The 20,707-nt window shown below is 34.5% G+C and overlaps 1 protein-coding gene across 1 annotated transcript; it reads right to left on the bottom strand.

The window, feature by feature from the left end:
- Nucleotides 1–454: 454 nt before the first annotated feature.
- Nucleotides 455–19,868, bottom strand: LOC146943469 (separase-like). Its single transcript, XM_085741732.1, has 27 exons — nt 19,089–19,868; nt 18,020–18,200; nt 17,847–17,942; nt 15,674–15,808; nt 15,115–15,575; nt 14,868–14,976; nt 14,587–14,712; nt 13,662–13,922; nt 13,451–13,567; nt 13,102–13,323; nt 12,889–12,999; nt 12,435–12,578; nt 11,981–12,346; nt 11,810–11,899; nt 10,124–10,387; nt 9,903–10,026; nt 8,977–9,798; nt 7,196–7,433; nt 6,603–6,705; nt 5,826–5,999; nt 3,625–3,680; nt 3,301–3,530; nt 2,959–3,196; nt 2,322–2,724; nt 1,916–2,155; nt 1,701–1,788; nt 455–1,588 (listed from the first exon to the last, which is right to left on the bottom strand). Exons 1-27 carry the CDS (start codon nt 19,718–19,720, stop codon nt 1,071–1,073), a joined length of 6,549 nt encoding a protein of 2,182 aa, XP_085597858.1. The 5' UTR covers nt 19,721–19,868; the 3' UTR covers nt 455–1,070.
- Nucleotides 19,869–20,707: the final 839 nt, after the last annotated feature.

The following is a 20,707-nucleotide window of genomic DNA, read 5'->3' as shown; positions in this document are numbered from 1 at the left end:
TAAAGTCATCCTTAAGGTTTCTTGTCAAAAAAGAAAAGTTAAGATTCTTCTTGAAATGCAGTTATCTTGTTAATATTTTCTAATTCATCAAATTTTAAAGTGATTAAGTTAGTTTTGAAACTACACCCATGGTCTACCCCGAAAAAAGACATCATCCACCCTCAAGACAAACCTTAAAATTACAAAGGTAAAACATAACTATTAAAAATACAATTGCAGTTTTATATTTTTAACAAAACAAATATTTATTTTTCAAGAAAATATACTTTTATAGTATTAATATGCATTGTATAAAATAAAATATGATATACTAAAAATAAAATAAAAGCCAACCAATCGATTACAAAACCTCATCTTGATTTTGATATTTAATTTTTAAAAAATTGAAATTAAAGTATACACAGCTAATATAAAAATTAGATTTGACTTGCATCGTGCATTGCAATTGGACGAGTTTTATATCAAAATGATTTTTATAGGGGGTTATCGAAATGATATGTAACTATAAATTGAATATTTGTGGCTAACAGTATAAAAAATATTTGGAATGTTCACCTCTAAAATAAAAAAGAACTTTCTCTAAAAAAAAAAAAAAAAGAACCCCGGACACGACAGGAACTAGCTAATATGTTTCTTCTAACAAGAAAGCTTACAGTTACACAGTTACACAACGGTCATTCATCAAATAATGAACAGCCAATGCAAGGCTCAATTAGCAGCGGTCAAGGTAAACTAAAAGATTCAAATCTCCATAGAATAATGAAATCCCTGTTGGTATGCCCCATCTTCAGGGGGTCAAGGTTATGAGTTAGCATTGCAGGGTTCTTGTTTAGTGACTTGACTAGCTGAATTGTGGTAGATGAACCTCTTTAATGCACTTCAACGCCACAGGGACACCATTGCATGAGAGATGCCCGACATTCCCATATAGTCGTGGAGGCGACCTCTTGTTGGGTTGGTAAGGCTAAGTATCCCTTTTCCTCCAAATTCCAGTAGGAAAACCAGAGCATATGGGAGATGCCCAAATTCCCATATAACCGTGGAGGCGACCTCGTGTTGGGTTGGTAAGGTTAAGTATCCTTTTTCCTCCAAATTCCAGTAGGAACACCATAGCAAATAGGAGATGCCCCTATTAAGAAAGGAAGTTTGCAAACATTACGCGCCTGGCCCATGAAAGCCCCAATTTTGCGTCTGTGGCTACACTTGGTATTAAGTGAATCATTCTCAGGCAACTCTAGTGATTTCTTCTTTGGGACTTTTCTTTTTCCTCTACCCTTGCCACCCTTCAAATTCATGGCCTCTAGTTCTTCTGATAGTAAGTTGCACTGCAAGCATTGAATGTCAACTCTTGATCTTTCTTTCAACCAGGCATCAAACATAGCCTTACCAAATCGATCTATATCCTTGTCTGTTACTTCCCACAGGTTGGCAACAATGGATGGAGAACCAGCCAGCAGATATGACAGGGGAACACCCTGCGGCGCGTAGCTCCCATTTAGGGTCAATGAACCACTACTGCACCCCATCAGAAGTGTGGCACCACATTGCGGTAGTTTCTCAATCTCACGCCTGGAAATGTACTGTACTCCTGTGAAGACACATACAATTCAACCACACACTTATGAATATAAGACTCACATGGAATGGCAAATATAATGTATGCATTTATGTATTATTTTATATGTTTTCTCAAACTTTACCACTTCCATGCCCAAAATATATAAAAAGCTCGTGACTTTCCAATGCAGAAGCCAATTCTTTGACGGTGGGCTTGGAACCTGCCTTTCCCTGTAAAGTGACATGATAAGAAAGAAACAAAAATTCACTAGACTTATAGATTAAACAACTAGCAGGAATACAAAGACATAAATGTTTTTCCCAAGTATTCTTATTAAAATTTAAACAGATGCAATACCTCAAGGTTTTGATCTCTAAAATATTTCTCAAATTCAATTTGTGTGTCAACAAGATCACCATCTGGATTTACCAAGTAAAAAGCATCGAGAGGATCTATAGAAGGAAAGGGTGCCAAATTTCTTCCCACTGGTTCCTTACTGGTGCTGCCTTTATCAAGAACAAAAGAGATGCTGCTAACAGAAGGCATGCGGTAAACTTCTTGCTTCCTTAGTATAGGCAAATTTTCCCAAGCGAGCATCTGTTGCAGCAGTAGGATTTTGTTATCAAAGTTTGTATAAAACTATAAATTGATTAAAACCACACTACATGATGCATTCTCAATCATTTAAAAAGTACTACTTAAGTACGTAATGCTTCAAATATTTCAAAACACATAAAAAGAAAGTCATAAACAATTGATTTACCTGCACCTCAGGATCCAACACTAGAATTACAGGCTCTCTATTCATAGAGTCATCCACTTCCAGCACATTTAAGGCTTCATTTAATAGTTCAAAAGCAACCTCTGATGACATTAATTTATTGGCTACGTTTGAAAATATCCCACTCTTTGCTCCATCACAGTAGCCTCCTTTAGCAATGTAGCAGTCTTTCTTTGAGCATAGCTGTGAAAGCAATGTCTTTCCTTCACAAACATATTTAGAGCCACCAAGAATAATTTTAAGAAGACCCTCATTTACATCCAATTTGCACTTAGATCTTAGATCATTCACTAGATTTTTAAGCACCGAGTCAAAAAATTTGCAATTCGACCATTCTCCAAGAAGCAAGAATTTCCATGAACCAAACCACAAATCTTCAAGGTTCCTGGTAAGGGATGACAATTGTACAAGGAAAGATAACAATTAATTTCTTTTTTTTGTTAACAGAAAAACAATTAGTTTCTTTAAGGTTAAAACTACTTCTACCCTGTCAATGATGTAATCATGCATACTGCTATTTTAAATTTTACGTTTGTTGGTAATGAATGTATAAAGTGAGTGTTCCATAGTTGTTCAACTACAGAGAAATGATGCAAAATATGCACGATAAGTAGTGCACCTCAAAAACTTAGCAAGACGACGATCAACGTTGATTCTCCAATCCCACCATAGCCTCATATTCTGTTCTGTAGTTTCAAAATTAGACGTTGACGACGAGTAATTCTCTTTCAAAATGGTTTTGAAGGCTGGTGCAATGTCATCAATTATTGTGGAACCACCCCATGGACAACGCCAGATTTTACTAGGTTTCTCACACATTTGCAAAAAGTCTGAACCAGTACTCAGATCACCCTCATCTAAAAAAGATGATGAACAGTTATAAATTACATTGTCTAACTTCATGAAATTTATACGTATAAGATTTGATATGATGTACTCTGTACAAACAGGAGCTATATACCTTGTAAAATAGAATCCAGTGGCAATAACATCACAACAGGTTCAGTCTTAAAATTCAGTCGTGAAACCAACATCCATGCTCGAACACATGCAGGATAAAGCAACAACTCCTGTAGTAAACTAGTATATTCACGATCGAGCAAACTTATACCGATGATGGTTGTGAGTGGAAGACGGGCAAAAAAAATTTTCACATATTCTGCTAAATCTACGGTGGAATCAGGAGCAATCCTGCAACACGGAGAAACACATACAATTAGAGTATTGGTCCAGGTTGTCTTTGAATTTATTCATTTCTTTCTTATGCAATAAGAACAATTTTTACCTCAGTGAGTCAAATGCAACTTCTCTGATGCAAGAAGATCCGGTAACATGTGGACCCTGAAATCAAAATTGATTAAGAAGAAGAAGAAGCAAGAAGTCCTTAGGATGGATTTGATCTGCTAAAATATGAAGGACTGGACAGCATAAAAATACAAGTTCCACGTTTGATTTTAAAAGAGATTATTGGACATCAAAAAAACAATGATGAAGCATTCGACAAATGCCTTTATATTTTTTATTGAAAAACCCAGTGAACTATAAATACCAAATTGATAGCCTATTAATTGGGGCAAACCCCGTCAAGTCAACACCTAGAGAGAACTATAAATACACCAATCAGGCTACTATAGTCCTACCCCACAAAGCCCGAAAATTGTCAATCAACTAACAAGCAACAATGAAGCAAATGTTGTCTTACGACTTACTAGTTACTACACAACTACTGGTATTACATTCAACTTGTGGTATCCCCTGGGACATAGGTGCACCATTTTTCCTCATACGTCATTATGTTATTATTAACAATCAACATTCGTTGACAATATGAGACCTACTGTATTTTGTAGGCCAAATGCTTGTTTTCAAACTTAGCATCATTCTTGGGCAAGTACTGTGTTAGGGTTCCTAGACAAGTTTTGTGAAATATTGAGAGGTTTTCATTGCTTACACTCGAGCAATGAAAGATACTCAAAGTGGTCACAACTGGCATAAGAACACAAAGTAGAGATACAAAAGATATAATCATAGGTTCTCATCCAGGGTTAACTGGGAACTCTTTTTTGTCCTAATTCTTCTATATGTGCTACTGCTAACTGAACACATCAAAGAGGGTGTCACGGTGCATGGTTGGTATGGATGGTATAATCTTAAGTTGGCAAGTGGGGAAGAGAAAAGAAAAATAAAAATTAGAGACAATTCTTGGAAGCAAGCACGTTGCTTTTGCTTAAGCAGAAATAGAACAGAGCATATGTAATGTGAGTTTAATAAGAGACACATGGATCCTAGATTGGCAATGAAAATTGGAGAGCATATTATCACAACACAAGTTTTAGTATTTAAGTACTTTGGGTTCATCATACAAAATGACAAGGAAATAGAGGGAGATGAAATCATAGGATCCAAGTAGGGTGGATGGAATGGAGGAATGCTTTGGGCTGATTTCTAGTAGAAAAATGGTACTCAAGCTTAAAGAAATTTTACTGTAGAGCTATAAGAGAAACAATGTTGTTTAGGATCGGATGTTAGATGGAAAATATATCCCAACAAGATAGTAAGCTCCATGTTACAAAATGAGAATGATAAGATAGATCAACAATGGTTACATAAAACATGATAGAATTAGGAATGAAATCACATCAAACCAATGAATTTTGTATCAGTTATATTATTATTTGATGGTACTATAGATCAATGGTACTATAGATTTGAGTGTGCAAGTTGTACAAAAAAGGGAACCCCCAGAACTTACGATTGAGAAAATCATAAATAATGCACCCCCAATTCCCATGAGCAAACAATACAATGTCGAATCTTATAATATCAAAGTTTAAGGATACTTAGACAAGTAAATGAATGCAAAAAAGATGCTAATGTACTGGAAATATGCAAAATAACAGGTGCACAAAGCACAAGAGAAACTTCTTCACTGCCATATCACAAAACAGTGTTTATAACCATTTGCCAAAATCCTATGAAGTTGTTTTGTGATAATAAATAGGCTATAAGTATTGATCGTAATCAAGTTCATCATAATAAGAACAAACAAATTGAAATAGATCAACGCTTGATCAAGGAGAAGTTGAATAGTGGTTTGATAACTACAACCAACATTCCTTCTGGACATCAACTGAAAGATGTGTTAGCGAATGCCTTACCAACAAAACTATTCAGCCAACTTACTTGCAAGCTAGGAATGAGAAATAGATAGATACTCATTCACCAGCTTGTGAGAGTGTTTTAAATAGACGTGTATTAGTAATTACGTTAATCGTTGTATTCGGCCCATCAATCAGGCATGTTAGGTACAGTGTAGTCTATATAAGCATGTTAGCGTTTGAACACTTGACACGATATTTAAATAATATTTGGATATATTTCCCCACATTTATTTTGAAGAGTCATATCTTACTATAGAAGCCATGGATAAATTCCAAAATATTGATAAACATGAAGATATGCCTGAACATCAACAAGAGATTGTACCTTGCATCCCCCACTTGTATGAGAAAGAAACTGATAAGTAAGATGAGTTCCTATAGAAGCTTGGTGGAAGTACGAAGACCAATAATTTTCATCGAAAACTTTGCTAAAAGATGGCATTAAAAATTGTTCACTCGAGGAAGAAACCACATACATCACAGCGAGTAATTTAGACACCTGTTGCAGTAACATTAGCATATTAAGATCATATACTGTGAAAAAGCTCAAGTGATAAAACAATAGACACCAAGGAAGAGAACAAAAAGCTTAGAGTCTGGATTATTAAGCAAAACAACATGCATTTGCACTTCATAAAACAGGATTATTAAGCAACGCAGCATGCATTTGCACTTCATAGAACAACATGAGTCATCAAGTCCAAGTCCATTACTGAAACAACTTAAGAGTACAACAACCTGTTATATCAAATTTCTACAAGTTGTTAAATTTTGGGTTTCTTTTAATTATATCAAAAGTGGATACTTTTTACTTACCACCTATGTGGGTTGCTATATTGGAAACTTCTACATAATTTTCAATTATGAACATGGAAGAGGATATATAGTAGAGCCTTGCACATGCGGGACGTGGATTTCAACTACCATAATAGAGTTGTAGAAAGCCAAAATATACATTCTTAAGATTCAATTTTATCTTATGCTTGTCACGACAGTTATCATTGTCTAAAATGTTCATAGTTACGAAGCTAGCCAATCAAAAAATTAAACCAATTACGCGAAAATTGTCACGGAATAGTAACATGAAGATAGAGAATATGACCTTTTGAGAAACTGCGGGAACCTCACGAGAGAGTACAAAAGCTACCATCAGCCAAGAAGCAATGTCTTCAAACTTGATGTGAGATAGATTACAAAAAATGTTCCTGTAAGGAAAAAAAAAATTGTCCAAAGTCTATAAAAGTTAATTATAGAATGTTATGTTCACAGAGCGTCAAATATAACAATTTTACAAACATAACTCATAGGGAGATACTACTGTAGGAATACAGGAAAGCAATAAAAAAAATTCCACAAGAGCATAAGGGGTCTGGAAGAACAAGGAAAAAAAATTAGATTTAGAAATCAATATTTTTACTACAATTTTCAGGTGCTTTTCTTTTATCAGAAAATCATCCGATAGTTGTCTGTTAAAACTGCCAACTCTTGTCTATTACAACCTAGAGGAAAATCTTAGTTAAGCAAACTTGTTGACAAACATACAGCTCTAATGCCAAATTTGTAAGGCTCAAACATTTTCAAAAAAGCATGTCAAAAAGTATTGTTGTATACATTGCAAATTAGTAAACCATTTGTATATTATTGCTGAACTGAGAGGCCAATCATTGTCAGTATGTTTTGGATGTCAATGCCTACCTCATATGCTCTGAATGATAGCATTTCAAAGAATGCCAACATATGCTATAAACTATCTCAGCACGCTCAATAGCAAATGCATCTCCCGGTATCTCCTTTGCAACCAATTGGTGAAAAGAATCTACGGGAATTGATGAAAAAGTGTGGCAGAATGGGTTTCTGCCAAACAGAAGTGACATGCTTCTTAGAAGAATTTTCTGTGCTTCATCGATTTGATCAGGATATGCAAAACACTTCACTGCAGATGAACAATCATATTAGAAAAAGAAAGAAGCAAAACTTTATACCTTAAGGGTATGTTTGGATTGATGGTATATAGCAGAACAAAGTGGAATGACATTACATTCATTTTTTTAAAATTTAACTAGTCTATTCTATTTCATTCCATCTTATATTATGAATCCAAACATATACTAAAAGAAAATACATGACGAGAGAGAGAGAGATTATATATATACTCCCTCCGTCCCTTAATGTAACCCCCCTTTGCATTTTTCACATTTCTTAAGAAAAGTTGTCAGTGTAATTAATGTGTCTGTTTTGTGTATTAATATTACCAAATTGTCCTTTGTTTGTATGTGTATTAAATTTGACTATTCATATTTCAAGACAAGTTAGTAGTATTAATTAGGGGTATGTTTAGGAAAAAAGTAATAAATGCATCTAGTAATTTGAAAAGGGGGTTACATTTAGGGACAAAAATAAAATCAAATGGGTGGTTACATTAAGGGACGGAGGGAGTATATATATATATATATATATATATATATATATATATATATATATATATATATATATGAGTCAGGATCCATTGACACTAGGTGTAAGTCATTAGACTTACACCAAATCTCAACCGTAAGTTTCTATTGATCAAACGGCTTATAATATTTCGTATGTCCGGTAATAAAAACCCAACTGAGGCATGGACATCTCTTCTTCTCTCATCTTTGCTACTCTCTCTTCTCCCGTTTACATTCAAAACCTAATTTGCCACATTCCTTGTATTGCTAATCGAACCAAATGTCTGGGATGGCAGCAAACCAGTATTTCATTCAGAATTTTATAACCATACCAAATAAGAATCTTTATCACCAATAAGAATGCTTATCAAGTTTTTACAATGTCACCACCAAAAAAAGAAACTTTAAGGACAAAGGAATATTGGTATTAACAACTTGAGATATTGTTGTGAGGCCAAGTCACTTCAGGTTCAACCCCAAAAAGTTTATTATGGCCTGAGTTCAATGAGTTGTGTCTAATAAAGGGTCTCAAAATGAACATTTTGTATGAAAAAGTTAGAACTGGGCAGAAAGAAAATATGATAATGACTATAGGAGAATAAATTGGGGAAGATTCTGACGATGGCCTATGAGAGTCTGGAAGTTAGTGGCGTTGGTTCCATTTGCAATATTGTGAGTTTCATTGAAGGTTTAAATGGCTGAAAAGAAAAAGAAGATGGAATGTCGTGTGTCTCTCGATTATTAATTTGACCCGTGAAATATTACAGCGATCAGATCTATTATATTTTACGGCCACGATTTGGTGTAAATTAAAAGACTTACACCTGGTGTCAATGGATCTTGACTCTACATAGATATATAGATAAACAGATAAAGCAATTTACATGCCAACATGAGTAAACTTTCATATTCCAGAAAGTTTCTGCAAATGCACGAAGACATGTGTCGCGCATGTCTGTTACCACTCTATTCACTAGGTGAAAATGACAACAGAATAATCATGCATTTACAAAGACAGAAAATGCGAAATGGCACACATACCTACTCGAGTGAGTAGCTTCATTGAAAGTTTCCTCCGAACAAACTCCCATTTAAGAATAATAAAATCATTCAATAAACCAGATTTCAGAACTTCAGATGGAAGGCAGTTCCAACACTTCGTTTCAGATAAAACACATGTTATTGCACACTTTGAAGAAACTCTGCCACCTATCTTTGATGAAATGCTGCAACCAATCTCCGTCGAAATTGACTCCTTCCGACTAAGCATGTCAGATGGACCAGAAATTTGGTTCCCTTCAACATTTTCATTGACTTCTAACTTCCTAGAAATGCTCGTTTGTTGGTTCTGTATAGATCGATATCTAGAACGAGTTAGCCTTGATTGATTCTCAACTACTATGTTTGGTTCCTTTGATATAACCTTAGCTTCATTTTTAGACTTCCTATTTTGTTTGGGTCCAATCTTGGTTCCTGGCCCTACTTTCGTAGATTTCTTTACATCCTCACCTACTTCATTCGTTAAAGAGCAAGTACAAGTCTTCCCACCAGCACATTTTGCATATGTTGCAGTTGCATCACTGTCGTCTTCAGGACAACTCAGAGGGTTTTTCCATTCAGAAAGAGTTAATTTATTCAGAGCTGATGTGTACCAATTTTTTGCAGTCTCTTCGGAAACACCCTCTTCACAAGCATTAAATTTACTTTGACACAAATCTCCGAGATACCCATGAAGAGTAACTTCAAGTATTAATTTACACTTTGAGCAACAAAATGGTGCGCTTTTATCATTCAAAATCTGCTCAGCTAACTGAAGTTCCTTTTCTGCTGAATCCCAAAGTCTTTTCGCAGCGTAGAGTTTTCCTAGTAATTCAAACCAAAAAATGGCACATCAATTTTACACTGAAAATAGAGAACAAAAATTTATCAATCCAACAGCAGAATAAGGCTACAAGTAACTTACATACCTAAGAGGGAAGAGAAAGCAACTATAAACAAAGGCAACTGAAGTGAACAGGATATTGCTTTCCCCCATCGAAGATATGCTTCAGCCTCAATTCCATCTCCGATAATTTCATAGATGGCTCCTAGCTGCATGCATTTTATGACATTGAAATGCAGTCCATAAAAGGCCTCCTAAAAATACTATAATTCCATAAATGATAGGATGACAAGATACGGGTCAAACCTGAAGAGTGCTCTCAAGGTAAGACTGCATAATTTTCCACGGACTCAGATAATTGTCCTGTAAGTCCCGTGATATCGAATCAAATAGAAAAACTTCCCTAACAACTGACATGTCCACTTCGATCTTATCAACGCCGTCCATAAGATTCTTCGAAAAATCAACTGTTATATTATTCTCTTCATTATGCTTCTGAAAAATGTGCCTAAATTTCACTTTGAAGAGTTGATCATGTAGTCTATGAGCTTCTTTTGCAAATGAAAGAGCCTAATAAATAATAAAAAAGACAAGAAATACGATAAGTCATTAAACAAGCCAAGTGCAAAGAGATGTAAAACAAAACAAAATTATGACTTTCATTGATAGGTTATCTTCAAATGACCACGCACAAAAACACGCACACAGCTTTGAAGTTTTAACTTTTAGAAATCAAGGTCTGCTTGTTTGAATAGGAAAACAAATATGAAGGAGAAAATGACAAGGTATTATAAATAATCAAGTCCAAATCCATTACGTTATACGTTCTTATTTTTCATCTAAGCTTAAACTGTGCCCATGTAAGTTTTCACTATTCACCTACCCAACCAAGAAGAAGTTGAGGTAGAAAAAAACATTAACCAATTTTGTTTACCTAGAAAGAACGTCGCATAGGAGTGATAAAATATGCATTAACATTAACAAATCTAGGTTTGCTTGTTCAAATAGGAAAGGACAAGGTACTATAAGTAATCAAGTCTAAATCCGTTAAGCATTTTCAATCTTATTTTTCATGCCAAATACCTCCTATATTATAACAAGTTTGTCCTTTAAGTTTTTTTGTTACAAATTGGTCCTTTAAGTCATATAATACTTACATTTTTTTTTTGAAGAAATCAAAATGGAATATATTAACACCAACAGACCATCCCACCAGCACAAGGAGTGCTAGAGAGGACAGACCAAAGTTACCATATAATACTTACATTGTTAACCATTCTTTCAGCCAACTTCGTTAAAAAGTGTTTATGGACCATTTAACATTGAAGGGGTAGGTCCAAAAGTGCTTATGAGATAAAACATGATTTCTTGCGCACATTTTGTTCTTGTTTTTGAATTCAGGCCTAATTTTACAGATAAATATTTTATCAAAAGCGTTATAAATCAAGTAATCAATCAATTTTGTTTCAAATCAAATACACCTATGAACCTGTTTTGAGAACGGTGAATTTAGACCAACCAACTTAACATTAAACGTCCACATAAACACTTTTTAACTGAGTTTGATTAAAATAGGATAATGCTGCAGATATTTTATGACTTAAAAGACCAATTTGTAACAAAAAAACTTAAAGGACTAAATTGTTATAAACAGCAAACTTAAAGGACCGCAGAAGGTATTTGGCCTATTTCTCATTGCAGATTAAATTGTGCAGAAATAAGTTTTCACAGTTCAGTACTCCACCAAGAAAATAGTTAGGGTAGAAAAGACATTGATAAGTTAATAAGTTATCACACATCAAAGTCCAAACCAGTTTTGGCTGACTTGAAAGAAAATACCACAGATTGATCAGCAGCATTGCAATCTCTCACACAAAAAGCAGCACTTATGACGAACATGATACATGGTTCAAATAGCAATGATCATTAATTTAAGTTAAAGGGATGCTGATCAGTATTGTAAGGACTAAAATCAAAATCATTGCTACTTGCCTCTATTAACTGCCCATTTGCAATGAGTCTTCCGCACAAATCACTGTAAAGATATCCAGCAAGAAAAGTGCAATGGCTTGGAACAGGAACCTAGGAGAAGATTAACAGAAAATAGAATGATGAGTTTAAATAAAATAAAGTACCATAAATTATGTCTAAGAAGGACTGTACATTTGAAATCAGTTTGAGTGCAGCTTTTTGAACTTCGTCAACTGTGATTTCTACTTGAAACGAGCTACCATGATCGCAAGAACTCCTATGAGAGCTTGCAAACAAAAAAGAGAAATTCTGCTGAAACCCTATTAATGAGGATTGGTTTCCTTTAAGATTATGTATCCAGAAATTAATATTTGAAAGGTCGCTAAAATCATCCAACGAATTCAGGATGAATGCCTCATTAACAGACGAAACACAGAGAGCGTGACTAAGCCTTCTACTTTCCCACAATAAGGTCAACCACTTCTCCATTGAGACACTCTTTAATTTGAACATTTTGATCACCAGCCGGTATGCATCATTTAAGAGTTCCATGAAACCCTAAAGAGATATTGTTGAAACCAAAATACTGTCACCATATGTCTTATGCAAAAACTACACAAACCAAAAATATTTAAGAAAAACAGACCTTCAAGTGTGATAAATCAATTATGTTATAAAGTAGAATCATTATATTGTCAGACAATGCAGAACATTCTCCCTCTTCAAAGCAATCCACACAAGAGATGCCCAACCATAGATCCAAAGCAGCTTTGACATCTTCAAAAATTTGCTGTTTTTAGTCACACAAAAAATTGCTGTTTAATGTAAGGTCAGCGATAAGCAGCTTTTTGATGAATAATGAGAAGATGATTACAAAGAGTTAGGAGAATAAAAAATAACCTTCAAAATTGTAAGAAAACTTAAAGAAAAGAGAACAAAGAATACATCAATGAAGTTGCCAAATCCCTCAACATACATGAGAGGGAAATCAAGGAACTGACAATTGTGTAGGCATCACCTGTGACAATTTACTGCCCCAGAAAAGAAATAGAGAGAAATAGTTTAATGACAAAGTGGAAATTACCAGTATGTTTTAGTACCTGTGAAGAGGGTTCAGCTTCCTGGGTACATAGTGCACGTAGACAATATGCAACACACAGCTGATTATAAATGGGAATTGAATTGGTACACATCTCACCAGAAATCTCCTTCTGCAGAAGTGGACTTCATATTAATGGCCTATGCATCTCTGATATATAGAGCTTTACAGAAAATAGAGGTTAGATATTTGAGGGAGACACCCGACAGCTTACCAAAATGATGATTGCTTCTGACAAACACTGAATGCAGTCTGAGAGACCACCTATGCCGCAAAACCTTAATGCCTTTCCTTTTCTGACTATGGTTTGTGCCTTTTGAAAGCAACTATTTGGCGTGATATATATATTTTGAAGGAGTATATTCGTGATTTCCATTTGCATTTTCTGACAGAACTCTGGGTAGTAATAACTCATCAACTCATACTCAGTAAGCTCCTAAACAGACATGAAGGAGAAAAGGAAAAGATACACATTGAAAAAAGGACCAATAAACATCAAATGCATAGCAGGAAAATTGTGATGAGGTTTCTATTCAAAGGAAATGTCTACGAAGCGGCTGAACCTGCTCTAAGATTGTGCCAATGTTCCTCTTTGACAATTCTGTAGAAGATGACAATAGGCTGTATAAGCTAGGAGAATCAACACTCCCATCAACATCCTTAACACGCTGGCATTCTATCTACATGCATACAATATGATATAATAATCAATAGGAGGAAGAAAACTTAAAATGTAACTTGTTAAATACAAAAATTAAATGCTTTAAAAGCTACCTTCACCCATTGCTTCACCACAGGTATAGGAGTTGGAAGCTTCTCGAACATATCTTTAGCAATGGACCAGTTTTTAAGGGTCTTAATCAATTTCTTTCTTGTCTTCAGATTGTCAGTTTCATAGAGAATATCTAAAAGCCTGGCACTTCTTGTGTAAGCATCATTAACAAACTCCTTTAGAGCACCTTCTGACAGATTACCACAGTGGCGTTTAATAAAGAGCCACGATGCTTTACAGCACAAGTTTAGAACCTTTGAAGCCTGCAATGATACATCATCATACAAGAACATAAGTAATTTACTTAGCAAAAGATATTACACTCTCAATATTTACTTTTAGATACAACTCCTTCACATTCTCACTGTTCAACCACAACTCCTTTACATTCTTAGTATTGGGCTTGCAGCTTTGAGAACGGTGAAATTTTTTCATTTTGTTCATTTTTCTAGTATTCAAATATAGTAGAGGGCATTTCTTCTTATTATAGTAGAGAGCATTTCTTCTTATTATTTCTAGTATTCAAACGGGCATTTCTTCTTATTATTTTGATCCTTGTTTTCGTATTATTATTCAGAGATTTGCTTTCAAGATCCGGTTTCATTTTTCAGTCACATTACAACCCCACTGGCCTTTCATGTGGGCCATAGTTGAGTTAAAATGTGTCATTTGTGGGTCCTTGCTAAATACCTGAAGCTTTCATGCTAAGCCATTTAGTTAACAGCATGCACCAAATAAGATTCATGTACTGGTTCTATCTATATTGCATGGCATACTTTACTTTTGACAGGTCCTATTAACTGATGGCTAATGGCTCCTACCAGGAGCTCAAATGCTTGCGGAAATATTTTAAGAAGCAAGTATATGATGTTTCCATGAGATATTACATTATATGGCAAAATTCGATAAAAAAAAATAATGGAATACCTCTTTTAGTTGCTTGTTTCTGTAGAAAACTAAAAATATATTATGGAGACGATTAATTATGTATTTTAACCGTCCTGTATCAACCCACTTGCTAGCAATGATATGCTTAATCAACTGTGTGCTCTCCTGAAATAGAGGCAAAAAACATTAGTTTTTTTTTAACGCACAGCTTAAAAGCATTCTGCAAACATTTAAGAAATTCAAAAAGATATTTCTACTGGAAAAAGTATTATAGTCGAAATGATAACACCTAAACAGCATTCCATGGTAATAAGGAGAACCTGGAGTTTAAGATTGGTTCTGATGGAAAGAGTGAAAGCTGCCAAAGTCACCAAGGGCACTGTTCTACTCTTTTCGTTAAATCTGTCTTCATTCTTTTCAAATTTAAAACTGCAGTGAGAAAGAACTGGGATTTAGATGTTTATCATCACAGTTAGCTCAAGATGAAATAATCAAATAGAAAGACATATAGGCCAAACATGAAAAACTCTACTTCACCAAAATAATTTAGATATTCACTGAATATACCTTGGATCATAAAGAACAAATTGACAAAGAGCATGAAATGCATCTCCAACAGTGGAAAGCACAGTCAAAGCAGAAGCATCATCCTTTCCAGTTACAAATTCTTTCCTTTCTGAATTTATTGAACTAGCAAGTGGTTGGCATATAAAGTCCAATGCTTCTGTGTAAAATGATAGGTAAGTCATTGAAGCCTTACAATCAGAACCTGACTGTGTGCATGTATGACCATCAAATTGTTGGTCTTCAACACTGGATGACATACAACTTCTTCTGCTGAATATATGCAAGGAACCGAGCAAAGGTGGTGAACTCTGAAGTATTTTCATATTTTCAAGTAAAACTCCCAGCAAACATTCAAATTTTGCAGTGCCAGGGGATACAAGATCTTCAGCTCTTGCCCTCAAATTACAGCTAACAAGGACCAAACCAGCAGCATAGAGCCTCAATATTGAATTAAGGATAAACTGCCAAAGTGCCAAATTAATTCAATTAAAACAGCTGCATAAATAAAAAGTAAAAACTACAGTAAAGAAACATTGAAGAAGAATAAGAAGAAGAAAACCTGTTTATAACGTTCTGCTGCTTTGTTCAGATATGCTGCAAATGTATAACAAAAACTTGCATTTGCAGTCTTACATTTAACAGCACAATGATCTACAAGTTGCACAAATTTTATTCCAGCATTTCCCTCTTCAACCTGGAAGGATAAATCTTATCTTAATCTTAATAAATATAAATGGAACATAGCAATGCAAGCAAACCGTAAAAAATTTGTTCTGCCCTTAAACCCTTGCCCACCAAATTGTTTCTTTGCAATGGTATAACCACATGTTTAAAGTGATATAACCCTATCAGTAAACCTATCTTACCTAACCATCTTTGAAAATGACAAACAATTGATTAAGAACACATACACAAGTCGGCTAATGCTTTGTAGACTGTGTCACTATGCAGGGCTCAAGATTATTATATCTAAACATTCATTCTATTGCAGCAATAATCTTTCACACTATAAAAGCAGGCTTGCATATTCACTTGAAACCATCCAAGAAGCTTATGCGTTTCGATATCTATAAAATTATTCCTTGTTTCTCTTTCAATGGAATTGAGGCTGGAGAAATTCATCATAGCAAAAAACATCGAAGAAGCTGTTGTGGGTTTGCTTAATTCAAAGGGTTGGTAACATGTTTTCGCTCTTAAGATAAACAGGCGTTTAACTTTTAATTATTTTCATCTAATCCTATCCAACAATGCATTTAAGCACTCTTTCCATTGCAGCAAAAATTATACTATCAAAAGCATGTGAACATTGTGGAAAAGAAATCACTTGCAACCTGTACAATGGAGTCCATGCAGCAGAATTTCCTCATGGTAACGCATACGCAAGTAGCTGCCGAGGGATTGGTTAATTTTTGTCTTCACTTATCCATTAACAAGTCTGCAATTTTTTTCTTTTCTTAAGCAAACTTGCAATACATGATTATTTTTTATTGTTATCTGATGTTGCTATTTTTTTTATTGATAAACATGTGATATTATCTTTGCTTTTCTCACACTGACAGGTCTTATCAATGGTGGTGGCGAGTTTGATTTGTCGCTGCAAACTAATCTTTTGAAACTACGCACTTACCACATGAATTTCGATACAGCCAATCTCCTATTATGAAACAGCAAAACTTTCTTTATGTTTGGCTATTGATGTTTTGCTTTTTGTTAATGAAAATTATACGTATAACATAAATTACGGTTAACAAATTAGTATTGTACTTAGTAAAAATTCATAATGTCTCAGATACATTTTAGATGAAAAGAACTACCAAGTACCAATGCAGTCACAGCCAAACAGCGATAGTCCTATTTTGTGAGTTTTGTTTATGTTGCTACCTACCATCAATACTTTATTCTTTTTCTTTTTTGGTGAATGATGCTCTTCTTTTTTCTGTTCAAAAAGATTGGTGTTGTATGGTTACTAAAAATTCATGTCAAAAATACATTTAGATGAAAACTACAGTGTTAGAAATGCAAACTCACATAGCCATTGTAACTCAAGCTAACAGTGGTAGTGCTATTTTGCAGCCGAACGGAAAATAGTCAGTGTGCTTTGTGAAGGAGTTTGGACTCATGAGGCGACTTTGTTTCCAATCATTTCTTTATTCTTATTTTACTAAATTTGACTTTGTACCGACAATGTGTCCAGTCTAATTTTCATTTTGAATGGATTATGCGATGATTTATAAAGTATAAATAGATAACTACATTGGTGATATAATTGTTTGAATTCTATGGACGTTAAATGATTATGTTTTGGAATTGACAACTAACTATACTTTATCAACTGATTTTGGAAATGCACTGCATGTATACACTTTATTAGTTAATTACTTATTCCTTTCTTGAAATGTATGAAATTTCAATAATAATAGTGAAGGTTGTTATAATTTACTGTCTTTCACATCACTATTTTTTATAGTTTGATTGCAAACATCCTGTGAATGTCATGTATTATAGCTTAATATGTTAATAACAAATTTTATATCATAGGCTGATAAAAAATACTATAGTTTTAAATTCTAAAAGACCTGTGCAGGTCGGAGATCTAGTACAATTGAATCATTACAACCTGAACCTAACAACATTCAATTCAATCAAATTAAGACTAAACAACATCACTGGATTTGCAAATTGTGATCCAGAATCAACGAGTTCTAGTCGTAGAATTTCATATACATCCTTACCTTGCTTTCACGAGCAACACAGTCCAGTATATCCATGATATACAAGAATTCATCCTCCTCCAGCTTGAAAAATAAGGAGCACATATTTTGGGCAACCTGCATTCAAAATTTCATCAGCATTCCTAGTTTAATATTTATTGATTCGCATAACCGAAAGTAGATAATTAGCTTACCTTGAACAATCTATCTTTAATTGAAGACTTCGCATACTCAACCAATGTTGTTCGGCAGAAAGTGATCAACAAATCTTTATCAGAGAAAGACACCTTCTTCTCAAGTAAATTTAAAGCACATATACCCAAGTTATATACTATCGGATTGTGATATTTCTCATACGAATCGGAATCCAATCCCCTGAAACAGTGAGTCCAAACAGATAATTAGCTTCACAACTGATACACCGATTCATGACAGCATGACAGCACATAGTGCAGTATTTCATTGGCAAAGCATAGCGCACTTCTTCCACAGATGAATTATTGGATCAGGCTAGTAAAAATTTACTTTAGGTAGCGGAAAGTCCAAACAGAACCAAGACTATATCAAACTATTGAATGTAGATAGTCTCACTTGTCAAAGGTATTAATAGAAATTGGTTGAAATGAAAAAGAAGTTTTAACATAGAAAAGCTAAAGAATAAGTCAAACTTTTGGGGAATGGTATCGAGCAAAACTAACAAAATCAAAAAATAACGCAATAAGAAATAATTCGCAGGCAGAAAAGTCAAGCTCCTGATCAGATTCAGTCACCAAAATTCAAAACTAGTGCCTGCAACATGCTTCTAAAGTATTAAGTCCCCATCCATGCATCACATTGAGTAGCCTTTCACAGTACATATCATCTCTGTAGCAGCGGCACTTCTGGTCAAAGCCGTGTCCATCTCTGTAGCAGTGACACTTCTGGTCAAAGCCGTGTCCGGTGCCCAACACATGTGATTACATTAAATTATGGTGTCCTTGCTTCATAGCATAGCATACTAACAACATGTGTCCAGTGTGACCAACATGTGGCAGTGACAAGTCAAACACCAACACATGTTATACCAAATTATGTCATTTTCTCAAAATACTATCGGTGTCGAAGTGTCGGTGTGTATATCGTGTCCGATGTCTGTGCTTCATAGTATAGCATACAAACAACAATTATTGCAAACACAAAAAATACCGAAATGAAATCTCTCATAAATCATCAACATGTATAACAAATAAATTCACAATATAATCAACAAAAACATTAACCTACCTAAGCCATGGCTTAACTTCATCGATTAAACAAAGCATTCTTCTAAGGTAATCATCATCTTTATCCGGAGCCATTGATGCTGCACACTTCAATAACGAGAAAGCAATTTCAACAACCAACTCGCAAAAATCTCCATCGTCACCACAACCACTATTCCCAACTTCAGGAAGAATCTTCTTCCCCTTCCTTTTCCCTCCATGAAGCTTCTCCAAAAGCTTCAACCCTTCAACTTCAGCCTCTTGAAACCGATCACAAGACTCAAAGCAACGAATCATCCTCATTTTCGAGAAATGGATCTGTAACGGTTTCGAATCAAGTTGCGGAGAAATGATTTCTAAACAATCAAAACACAGAATGTAGGTTTTACACAATTTGGTGATTAATGCATAGTTTGAACTGGGGATTTCTGAATTGAAAAGCTCTGGGATCCGTTTAGGTAGAATTGAGAGAGATGTTTTGATGAAATGGAAAAATTGTTTGGTTAATTGTCGAATTAGGGTTACGTTGTTGATGGAAGAAGAAGATTTGATATTGGAGAAAGGACGAAGATATTCAGAGACTAAGGCGTAGATGCCGGTGGAATCGGAGGATTCAAGCTTCGAGAGAAGAGATTGTTCGGTGGAAGAAGCCATGGTAAAGAGAGAGAAGAAGAAGAAGTGTGAGAAAATGGAAGTGAGAGTGAGAGCTTAGTTTCGAAGGCGCCAACCCTACCGCTTGTAATAATTTTCCTATTTTTCAAAATTGAAATCAACTTTTGGAAGGAGAGAGTCTCAATGTCTCATTCAACGGCCTTTTTCTTCTTTATTTTATGTTTTACTCCCTCTGTTTCAAAATGAGTGTCGTTTTAGGTGTTTACACACATATTAAAAAATGCACTGATTAAAAGAAATAGAATGATTATTTTACCAAATTATCCTTATTAACTATTAGTTAGTTTTAAAAGTAATACTTTGAAAGTAGTGTGCAGAGTATTAATTGGAGGGCACAATTGAAAAGAAAAAGTTATTATTGCATTGGAAACTGAAAGCGACATTCATTTTGAAACAAATTTTTTTGGTTAAAGCGACACTCATTTTAAAACGGAGGGAGTAGTTTATTTATGACAATTTTTTTGGTCAAATTTATAACATTTTTTTAACCAAAAAAAATTCATGTTTAATATGATTCATATTTTTTTTTACAAGTAGTCTAGTGGCTAGATTCACACACATCGTCAAATAGTCTAGTGGCTATTTTTTTTACAAGTAGTCTAGTGGCTGGATTCACACACATCGTCAAATAGTCTAGTGGCTAGATTCACACACATTATGTGTGGAGAAGTAGAGAATCCGTGGTTCGAACCCCGACTCCTGCACAAATTATCTCTAGTAGCTACCAACTGAGTTACACTTACGGACAATATGATACATATTTAACTCATGTAATTCTATTTTCTTTTCATATTTAACATTTTTTCATTTAATTCGTGTTTTTTTTACAAAATTTAATTCATATTTTATGAAAAAATTCTATTTTTTTGGGGGCGATTGCTATAATATTTTATACGTTTCTGAGTTGTTTTTGGTTTTTATTTTTTAGTGTCATTTTGTTGTATACTTCTCTTCGTTGTTATTTCATTT

Source organism: Medicago sativa, chromosome 2 (assembly GCF_051527215.1).
Source record: "Medicago sativa cultivar Bolivia chromosome 2, Bolivia_mono, whole genome shotgun sequence".
Classification (NCBI taxonomy): Eukaryota; Viridiplantae; Streptophyta; class Magnoliopsida; order Fabales; family Fabaceae; genus Medicago; species Medicago sativa.
This window is presented reverse-complemented; position numbering and strand designations above follow the sequence as displayed.

What these genes read in the sequence shown, in the direction of transcription:
- LOC146943469 (XM_085741732.1), bottom strand. Translation starts at nt 19,720, where the DNA reads ATGGCTTCTTCCACCGAACAATCTCTTCTCTCGAAGCTTGAATCCTCC. An exon ending in GAACCAATCTTAAACTCCAG is followed by an intron (nt 14,713 to 14,867) that starts GTTCTCCTTATT and finishes CCTCTATTTCAG; the next exon opens with GAGAGCACACAGTTGATTAA. An exon ending in GAAGCTACTCACTCGAGTAG is followed by an intron (nt 7,434 to 8,976) that starts GTATGTGTGCCA and finishes GTTCATCTGCAG; the next exon opens with TGAAGTGTTTTGCATATCCT.